We start from the raw sequence: 11,058 nt of genomic DNA, 5'->3' as shown, positions 1-11,058 counted from the left end.
AATCAAATGAAAAAATAAATAAAATAATCAAATGAAAAAATAAATAAAATAATCAAATGAAAAAATAAATAAAATTAAACGAATATAAGCAAAAGTAAATAAAATATAAATGGCGTTGATGACCAATGAAGTTTGTCGCCACAAAACAAAAACAAACTTACATCAGTATATATTTTACCCAAACTAATGGGCTTGTGTTTTCTCTAGCCAAAGGAAGTCTTTTTTTTTTTTTGCGATTGGTCTCAGTTATATAAAGTTTTCTTTTCAAAGGATCCTACCATAAATACCTTTAGGATTCACAGCATTCCTTACCGTACTCGTACTTACACACGCCCCAGAAGTTGATTCGGCCACGTTGCCTATGGCACCTATACTTATATGTGATTTTTAAGCGCTTCCATTTTGATGGATGGATCCTCGGGTTATTTCCAGTTGAGCCTCGTTTTTAGTTTCTCTTAATCACGTACCTTACTGTAGAAGAATAAAGACAAAGAGATCTCATATTTCGCTATACCATTTTTGTTAGTTGCGCAATAAAATCACTTTCTCGGGAGTTGCGGTACTTAGTTATTGTTATTGAAAATCAAGTTAAAAAGTTAAAAATAGGTAGATCTTATGTGATTGAAATATTTTAGAAAACTGATAGTGAAGAATAGAATTATACTCAAGGAAGTAAACAACAACAAGTTAACAAACAAACCTTCGTATTTATATACAAACAAAGTGTGCAAATACGTTTTCCTGGCGTTTGTGTTATTTGCCTAATATCAAAGATTTCAAATGAATGTTTACTATTATTTAACAGGCTTTAATTGTAATACTTTTCCCCTCAGGATTTTTGCGTTTATTTTTGCTTTGTGTGGTTAAAGGGACTCGTCAAGGTTTGAAATTAGAAGATTTCAAACTTCAAAAATAACTACCTAAAACATAGCATTAATTTTAAACTTTTTCAATTGTGAATTTAACCCATTTGCATCGCTCAGAAAAGTGAAAAATTCGTTCTTATCACCAAAATTTTATCAAGAACTCCCCAACTATGCGTTATAATTTCATAATAAGCGTTTTAGTGATAAATGCGCACAGGTGATAGTTGCCAGGCCAAATGCGCGCATATATGCACTTATGATGTTAGTGGGTTAATCAAAAAGAATTAATGCACTCAATTTTTTTTACTGTTTCATATTTTTTGAAATTTTTATGTAGTATATTTAAATTTTTGAAATTGACTGCCCATTTTTAACTTTTAGAAATCATTAATTATAATATCTCTGTTCATAATTTGAGGCATTCAAAGACCTTAAATGTTTCTTATGCCCAAAATAATTATACTTATTATTCTCCTAATAATAGAATTCGAAGTAAAGCAAACATTGTCGATTGTGAAATGCATCTGACTCATTATATATTTTTAAAAAAAATTAGAAAGTTGATTTTTAATTATTATGAAATTAACTTATTAGTAATTCAAATATTGTAAATTGATTATCTTTTTTTTGTCATTGAGTGTTTTAAAAGCTTTTATTTATATTTCATAAATATTTCGCCAGTTATTGTGTTTTTATGTATGTTTTAATTCACTTTCATGTATGCTTGAATTATTCATTATATTAAGCTTTAAGATATTTTCATATTTTATGTTATGTTAGTAATTTAATGTATGCATGTGCTCAATTTCATTTTACATTAAGTTACTTTTATACAGGGTGTTTCAGGTTTAACTGGCCAAACTGAAAATATGAATTAAGGACCTCAAAACAAGAAAAAACAATCCTCTGAAGGTATGTCCCCAAATGCTTTGTTTAGGAGATATTCATACCTAAATATTTTCATTGTTATGAATTATTTTAGTTATATGAAATAAACATACCTTATTTATTTGTTTCAACTACTTTATGAATTAAATGTAAACATTAAATTCAGATAGCATAAGCATTACCATCGCAAAATTCGTACACAAACACCATATCGGTATATTCACCATTAGTGAAAATTGAAGGCATAATGATGAGTACTGTGCGAAGCCTATTACAAACTGATAAATGTTATTGACAGTTCCCAATGCTAATTCCAAATAATATTAATCCTTATATTGCCAATAGTTTTTAAACAGTTAGAGATAAAAGGCCATATTAGTATTCTATCTAATCCATCTCCTAAACCAAGCATTTGTGGATATACCTTTACATTGAACAACATTTAATATGAATCTTATTGTTTATATTTAATTAATAAAATAGATAGGTTTAATTATTTCATATAATGTTCATAATTCATAACAATGAAAATATTTAGATATTTCACCTAAGCAAAGCGTTAGCAGAAATACTTTCAGAGGAAATTTTTTTCTTGTTTTGAGGTCATTAGTTCATATTTTCAATTTGGCCATTTAACCCTGAAACACCCTGTATATGTTACTTTTTATTAGTTTGATTCAGTTTCACTACATCTTTTTATGAGTATTTTAACTAAAAACAATAAGTATTTACTGTTATTATGAACAGAACGTAAACATTGGAAATTTTCATTTCCAATGTTTATCAAACCATTCTCAAAATTAATATATATACAGAAATAAGTAGTGGGATAACTCAGTGGAATTTATTGCATTAAAAATGTACTCTTTTTATTATAATTATTATATAATAATTATATAACTTCTTAGTATATTATTATAATATATTAGGACTTTTGTCCTATTATTATAATATAATAAATAAGTACATCCATGAGTTGTACATTTAAGAATAATTTTTGAATTGTGACTGGGGTGACGGTAAAATGGCTAATCTTTGAAAATGGTTAATATAGACCATAACCATTTAGGGTAAAAAAAAAAGTAATATAAATAAAATAAATTTTTGGAAATTATTTTTATAATTATTATATCTACAAAAAAAAATATATGGATATTTAGTATGGTTAAAGATTTGTTTTCCTTAATTAGATTAATAAATCATTTTAATTATTGTTTCAGAAGATGGAAACGAGGAAGGGACTCCAATGGGCCCAATGACATTGCGTGAATACGTAAATACTTTGGAGCCTTATAATCCATGGGTTCACGGTTGGAGAGGAGAAGAACCAAGGAGGGTTTGGGATCCTGCAATGTCTCCTCCTACTCCTATGCCAGTGCAGAAAAGTGTACCCGGAGACAAGTCCCAATCGGCCGCCAACAAGAACAGGAGACATGCTCACAAATGAGCTCATTATATTTCTATTCCAACTATAAGAGACTGATTTTTATCTTCTACTTCTTAAGTTGGTGATGTATTTGTCAGTTATGTCATTTGTTTCGACTAAATATTCAACAGTTTAGTTGCTATCATATCTACACATATTGAAAACTCAAATTCCAATCCGAAAACTTAAAAAAAATTATACTAGATCATGAAGACTGTAGTTGTAAATAATATCTAAACTACTCCTTACAAATTTTTAATAATGGAGAAAAAAAATTTCATATTATTGAACATTGAAGAAATTAATCACTAAAAGCTTAACTAATGATTTATTTTCAATTTGATTTGTTCAAGAATTTTAAATTATTTTAGTAAATGGAGTAGTTCAATGTTCATTGAATCACAATTGCAATTTTCAAAAATAAGTACTTTAGTTCTTAACATTTTAAAGACAACAACTCAATTAATTATGTCAACATAGCTAATTCATTCTAATGTAATTGTAATTTTTTTAATTTGTAAATATAATTGACAATGTTGGATGCAATGCTTCTTAGCGGTGATAACATGTGATAATGTTAATGCTAGTGAATATCGCAGTTGTGTGAAATGTGTAATTATATTACAGGAAGGGCAGCTATTGGTTGATTTTGTACGTGTATAGGTTAAAGTCATTTAAATTTTATAAAGTTGTCATTTGTAGTTTGCTAGCTAAAAAAAGCTCCTTTTATACTTTATCAATTATATTTTATTTGTTAATATCAGTATTGTAATAATGTTATAAATAGTGATATGTTTAAAAAATAGATCATAGGTGTTTGTTTCATTTAAATTGTATAAAAATAATATACAGCAGAACCCAGCTTATCTAGTCGAGATGGAATCTGAAATTTATAAGATAAAAACTTTCAAAATTAATTTAACTCATATTTTAGGTAAATGTTAAAATAAAATACAGAACTTAATATAAAGGTCAATGAAGTATAATGACAAAACTAAACACTCTCACTTCTAAATCATAACAGCAAAATGTGTTTTTATTTTGCCAGAAGGAAAGATAAGTAAGTATGCAGGTTACGCAATGGATGTTCACCTATCTGACAAAATTATGAAGATTTCCCACACTAGTATCCCCGAGTAAATACATTTTTGAGACCACTAAGACAATACTGTCAATTTTATAGTTGCGTCATTATGCTACCAGAGCTGCGATATGTATATTAATATATGATTAAATATTATAAAACCAGAGAGCATGCTAAGCTGAATTTTGCTGTATAATTATAATTTGTTTGTTTTTAAAAGTTGATTTTATTGTTTTGTTTTTTTATTTAGCATATTGTATATATTCATAAATTAATTATAAAATATTTTTTATAATTCCAAAAAACTAAAATTTTACTTTCATCTCAAATATCTGTAAATATATGATACATTTTGATTTTAAAAAATAAAAATAATTATGATCTCATTTTTCAAAAAAAAAATTCAGTTCTTACATTCAATGGTCATAATTTTCAAAGTTTTTACCTCTGAAGATTGTTCAAAAAGTCTTTTATTAATTTTAAATCTATTCAAAATTTTTATTTCTTACTGTTAATAAAAACTATTACAAGTCATAGAATAATAATTATTCGATTTCAAAATAATCGTCTATTCAGAAAAGTTACTTTTTTTCAGATTTGAAAATTGAAGCTATCAATTATTTTAGTTTAAACATACCTACTTGTATTTATTGATGCCAAACTTCAAATTGTTTTCTAACCTATGCTGTTTCATTAATCCATAGTGAAAACAAGCTAACATAAAGAATCATATTTTAATTTTTTAAAATACTTTTTGATCACTCTTCATGGTTTTTATCCATACAAAACAAAACAAAAAATTGAAGGACCAAATTGTGCATTATAAAAAAGACATTTAAATCAAACTACTTATTAATTCTTATATTAAATACAAAAATCTTAGTCAGGTTTGTTATCGGGGTCTAAAATATTTAATAAGAATATTTCATAACCTAAAATAATGTCTTGTTATGGACTTGGCCAAAAGTATTAGGCATCCAAACTTTTACTAAAATAATCGATGAACAAAGGGTTAAGAAATAGTCCATTGAAGGAATCTATATTTGTTAAGTCGAGTTTTGAATGCAGCAATAAAATTAGTGTATTAAATAAAATAGACAATCTTTTTTGATGCCTAATATTTTTTAACAAAGTATCGTCAAAACTCAGTAAGTTGAAATGAAGGTAGATCGATTTTACTCTGAGTTATCGAATTTTTGAATTATTGGTTATTTTGAGTTATTAAGTGTACTGAAAATTAATCCAGTTTTCTATTAGGTTAATGTATGTATCAAAATTATAAACACATTTGATTTATTGACATAAAATAGAAAGTCATGAAGTAAACAATGACAGTTTGATTTATCAATATAAATAAATCTTGGTATCATCTTACCAAGAAAGAGATACCAAGAGAGAGAGAGTTTCACGATTTTCCAAATTTGACTTTTTAAGTCAAAGGGCTCCTCCGATCCCAATTTTCATTTTCAGTTGTAGAGTCTCATATCTAAATCTAGTTAAGGAGTTCAATTTTGTCGATAAATGCATCGAGAAACTAGGCTGGCTTTAAAATATCAAGTATTTCAACTTAATAGAGCTTTGACTGTATAATACATTTACTGGTAAATATAAAAGGACAGTCTCTTTTGGATGAAGTGATCAGATTTTTGTTAAAAAATATATATAAATTTATAAAATGTTATTATTATTTTACTGGAAGATTTATGATTGACCATGTGTAATCATAAAAAGAAGATGAGGTCGAAGAAAAAATCTCAAATAGTCAACTAACTATTTAATGTGAGCCGAAAAGATTAAAGAGGCTAAAAAGATACAAGCACTAATTTAAGGTAAAGTAACTCAGTAAGGATCAGTTGCACTGATCATGAGGGAATCTTCATGATTGAATCAGTCTGGATTTTGTGAGATGACTGTCATTCGGACTGACCATGAAGGAATAAATTTATAGTCAGTTTTAATTTCCCCTAAGCACAAATCACATGCAAAAACTGCATTTGGAATTTGTAAAAAAAAAATAAAATAAAATAAATATAATTGATAATTTATTATTAATAACTAAAATAATGTACAAAGTAAGCATATAATTAACAAAAAATAAAATTTAACTTTAAAGTTAAGGTGGGGCTAATTATGATGAACAATGTAAATTAAAGAAAATAATATGTATGTACAGTGAAATATAAAATTAAATAAAAATAACAAAACAATTTTAGATAATTAATGAAATCAGAAATAATAACAGATAAAAAAAGGAATATAAAAATACAGTACACAATAAAAGATAGAAATAGGGAATTTTTTTATATTTTTGTATATTTACATTTCATTTGTATCTGTTATTATTTCCGATTTTATTAATTGTCTGAAACCTTTTTTTTATTCCTGCTTAATTTTACGTTTCACAGTACATATTTTTTATTTTATTTAATTTACATTCATTTTTATAGAAATTATCATAATTAGATACACCTTAGTTAAATTTTATTTTTGTTATCTATTTGCTTACTTGTTTGTATCTTTTTTAGCCCTGATGAAGCCCTGCAACGTGGGGCGAAACGTTGCTCACATTAAATAGTTTTATGACTATTTGAGTGTTTTCTTTGATCGCACCCAGACCATCTTCCTTTTGTTATTATTTTACTTAAGCTAGTTCTGTTAATTTAAACTTAACAATTTCCTTTGTATACATTTCAAAATTATTTACAAATATTAGTATAATAAACATTGTTTTAATAACAATCTTATTCATACATAGCCTTTGATAGGACTCATTGGTTCCTTTGTAAATCAGGGCCTGGATTAGAACTAGTATACACAGTCGGGCAATTTCTGTATCTAGACACTATCTCTAAAAGATCAAGTGATTGTACATACACATTCAAGAGAAAAATTAAAGTCTAAAGACAAGCTTATAGATTGAAATTGTGTCTATACATTTGTGATAGAAGAGAACATTGTTTATATACCAGAATTGTGCAATTTTGTATACAAGTGTTCACTAAGACTTATAAACAGATCTGGAATTAAAGCAGTAACAGTCATTTGAGAAGTTTTCTATTGAAAGTGAATATGTCAAACTTTCGGAAAGTTATTGCAGTGAACTCTCACTGATGCAGACCATTCCACAATCTGAACTAACCCTTAAAAAAAAATTGAAGATACTTTTAATGAAACCACATTGTCAGCATTTTACGTGCTGAGGCTTAAATAATCTTGATAAAAAATACCTATTCCTTTTATTTAAAATAAAATTTAAGCTATGTATTATAATTTGGAAGCGTATTCACAAAAAATTGTTAAAAACTAAATTTCTGAACAATGATTATTACACAATGAAATTATTGTAAAAATATATTCATGTAAATAAATTTATAAATTGATATCTTATTTATCTAGTAACTTTTATTTCCTCTTCGGAAATCAAAATTTTTTGCTGATCCAAACCCCCTTGGATATGGATTGGTGAGAGTCTACTGTATTTTACAATTTTTACAGGCGTTCATAAAGATAAGTTAAATTTGTTAAAATATTAACTTTTGATAATAAACTTCTCATTTAATTCTAAACTGAGCATTTATAAATACTTGTAGTTATGTTTTTAAAATAGATTTTTATAATCTAAATATGATTCTTTAAAAATTAATTATATACACAGTTGGACTTATTTAGTAGAAAAAAAAATGAAATGGATTTATTTATTTTTCAATAGAGTAGTCTGTCTAGCAATGTCTTGTCACATCCATTTTAGACTGTCTTTTACAGCATCATCGATCTGACATATTACCGAATGTAAAATTATGAGTCAAAAATATTAATAATTAATTAAAAATAGCCAATACTGTGATAAAAATGATTTTTATAGTGACATCTTTCCGTGTAAGATTCAAATTTAAAAGATTTTTCCTTTTACTCTGTGAAGTAAAATGGAAAAGACGTAGTTTTATTAGTTTGAAATTTGTTGCATTTCTAAACTGTTGTGTATTTTTGATCGATTCAATTGATCAACACCAACAATTTATGTCAAATGAAATCTGAGTGCTTTATATTCCAATACAATTCTAATTTTTATTTATTTATTTATTTTTTTTTTAGAACCTAATCAATCACTTAAAAGATTATCCAACAAAAGAAATGAAATTAACATTAAAAAAAAATATATATAAATGAAATTTCAAAAGAAATAAATATTTTTGATTAATTTTTCAAGATTGTTTGAATTTAAAATGTGTTAAATAACGCAATAAAGAGTAAAAAACATTATTATGTTGATTTTTTTGGTTATTTTGAACAAACCAATATTTATGTGAAATTTCCCAATATTAATCATACATTTTTGTGTAAAATATTAAGCCATTTTTTGTTTCATTCTCAGTAAAACATATTGTATTACAGATATGAAGAGTCCACAGGAAGAATGATTTCAGTTACAAAAAAGTTAAACAAAATTAAAGGTTAATATGTTCAAATAAATTTAACCCAATAAGACCATGAGAAATTTTATGAAAACAAAAGTTAAGGTGTAAATGAAATAAAAAGTAATCATTGGAGATCATTTTTCTCAGAAAAATTAACTGGTAAACTTTTTTGGTGAAAAAAAAATTAATCCTTTGTCAAAAAGTGAAAATAACATAACAAAAACTATAACAAGAAACAATATTAACAATCATAGTACTTCTCATTCCTCACAAGGTAGCGCTCTATACCAATTTTAACAAAAAAAAGTGGACTGAAATCATTCCTCCCATATGATCCTCACCTTTGTATAAGTTGAGTGTTATCTAAATTAGAATTATGAATATATTTGTACACTTAGGTTTGACAAGTGAGTTGCTTATGTAGGCATTAAGAATTTGTTTATCAAAATAGCGATAACAAGAATATAGTAAATTCACTGAACGAAGGATGACTAAAGTATGTATCAGTTTATAGAATGATTTAAAATAATATGTTTATTCATACCTGAACATTCCCTGTAGTTATAACATTTCCTCGAAATGGAATTGCCATAGTTACTGTTCAATGTATTCATTAATTACACTAATATTAATGTATTCAATATTTCAGGGTAAATTATCCTAAAACACCATATTTTGTATAAAGAATCACGGTAAGTGGACTGAATATGTGCCTCTGTATATACAGCATTTGGATAAAATAAATAAAAATGTAAATAGTGTAATAAACAGAATTGTTATCTCATTTAAATTTTTTAATTACCTCAATCCCTTGCGCAATCATTTTTATATTTGAGAAATAGAGGAGATAGAATAAATATTAAAGCATTGTATGGAATGCAATCTGTTGGCTGTATAAAGAATTTTATTTTATTAATTAGTTTATAAAATATAAATATTATAATTTTATTAATTAGTTTTAACAAAAACATCCATATAGTCTCAACACTTTTTTGTTCAGCCATTCTGGCTATTTGTTTGTTCAGCCATTCTGGCTATTTGTATGTTCAGCCATTCTGGCTATTTGTTTGTTCAGCCATTCTGGTTGATATAGTCATTAGTTGAAATAGAAATTGTAAACTAATTATTATAATAAATGTAACAGCAAACTCTGTCCTGACTAATGAAAATACTTAACATGAGTTGTACTCGCTTCCTGAAACAATGTTATTTAAAGCTACTACAGGTAGACAGTAACAACCATCGTGTCTGCAATATAATGGGGTAACGCAGGTAAGAAAAATATTGAAGTGCTTCGGAATGTTTGACTCGCTACTATTCAGTGATCCGGTAAGTATCAAAATTAGAATGGGGGAAATGTTAGATAGATATAGGAAATTTGTCAAGAATAAAGACCTCTCATTATTAGGAGAATCGACCTATAACCCTTGGTACGGTAGGGTCTTCATTAAAATGGATGCTCCTCAAAGCTCTCTAAAAATCAGTTACCCTATAACTTACCTGAGAATAATTGCCCAACTACGACTCTCATTTAAATATGCAATTACTCTAAGTGTCCCTCTACACAAATATACTTTGAACTCACAGAACCTTTGTCCATCTTCTGATGAAACAGCACTGGAGGATTGTTTCCATTTTTTGACAAATTGCCCCACGTATTATGAGAACCGAAAATCCGGTACATGCTGAAACTAAGCAATATTAACTAAAATCAGTTGTATGAATTTCTGTTTGTACCCTCAGGATAGTATCTTAAACTTCTTTTTATATATTGTAATATCCTCTTTTATGAATAAATAGTTATTTTTTATATATAAATGGTTTTTAATATGTTATATTTTATATATTTTTTATTTGTGGTATGGGTAGATTGATTGGTATATCCATTGGGAGCTAGTCTACAGTCATAAGGGGGATAGCAAGTCCAACTGGATCTAGCTGTAGGTCCTTAAGAAAGGTAAAAAAGGTTTATGAAGTAGGAGAGATCGGTATAAGGCAGAGTGAAGTAAAAGTCAAATATACATTTCCAATAATAGCATTATAATCTACTGATTCACTAAATATATCTATCCTAAATAAGTAATTTTAGTTTCGAATGAATTCGTTTTTGAGCAGGGCTGTTCTCATAAACACAGACCATTTTGGGAGAATTGGCTATTTGGTCTCAGGGTTATTGGGCCAAAACGTTTATTTCCGTCGGAAACTCGAAGTAAAATTTCTTTACGATTATAATACTTCCCCTTACAATACATTCCAGGTAAGTGGAAGTCCAAATTAAAATAAATGCATCGAAGATAACTCATATATTTCAAATTAATGGAGAGCAGTACTTCTAACGTTCATTGAGACAAATATTTCTTAAGAAACTAAAACACAACA

At 26.9% G+C, this 11,058-nt stretch overlaps 1 protein-coding gene across 2 annotated transcripts in view; it reads left to right on the top strand.

The window, feature by feature from the left end:
* LOC106681425 (uncharacterized) overlaps positions 1-9,463 on the top strand; it is a 114,337-nt gene extending 104,874 nt beyond the window's left edge. For both annotated transcript variants that reach the window (XR_010843838.1, XM_014421745.2), the window contains exon 2: positions 2,975-9,463. Coding sequence is in view for 1 of the 2 variants with exons in the window: in XM_014421745.2 (XP_014277231.1) it covers positions 2,975-3,201 (227 nt within the window). In the remaining variant the exon portion in view is untranslated. The remainder of the gene's footprint in view (positions 1-2,974) is intronic.
* The last annotated feature ends 1,595 nt before the right edge of the window (positions 9,464-11,058 follow it).

The sequence above is a fragment of the Halyomorpha halys genome, unplaced genomic scaffold, assembly GCF_000696795.3.
Source record: "Halyomorpha halys isolate HHAL.00 unplaced genomic scaffold, Hhal_1.1 Scaffold338.1, whole genome shotgun sequence".
NCBI classification, from domain to species: Eukaryota; Metazoa; Arthropoda; class Insecta; order Hemiptera; family Pentatomidae; genus Halyomorpha; species Halyomorpha halys.
The sequence above is the reverse complement of the archived record's forward strand: the minus strand, read 5'-3'. Positions and strand labels throughout refer to the sequence as shown.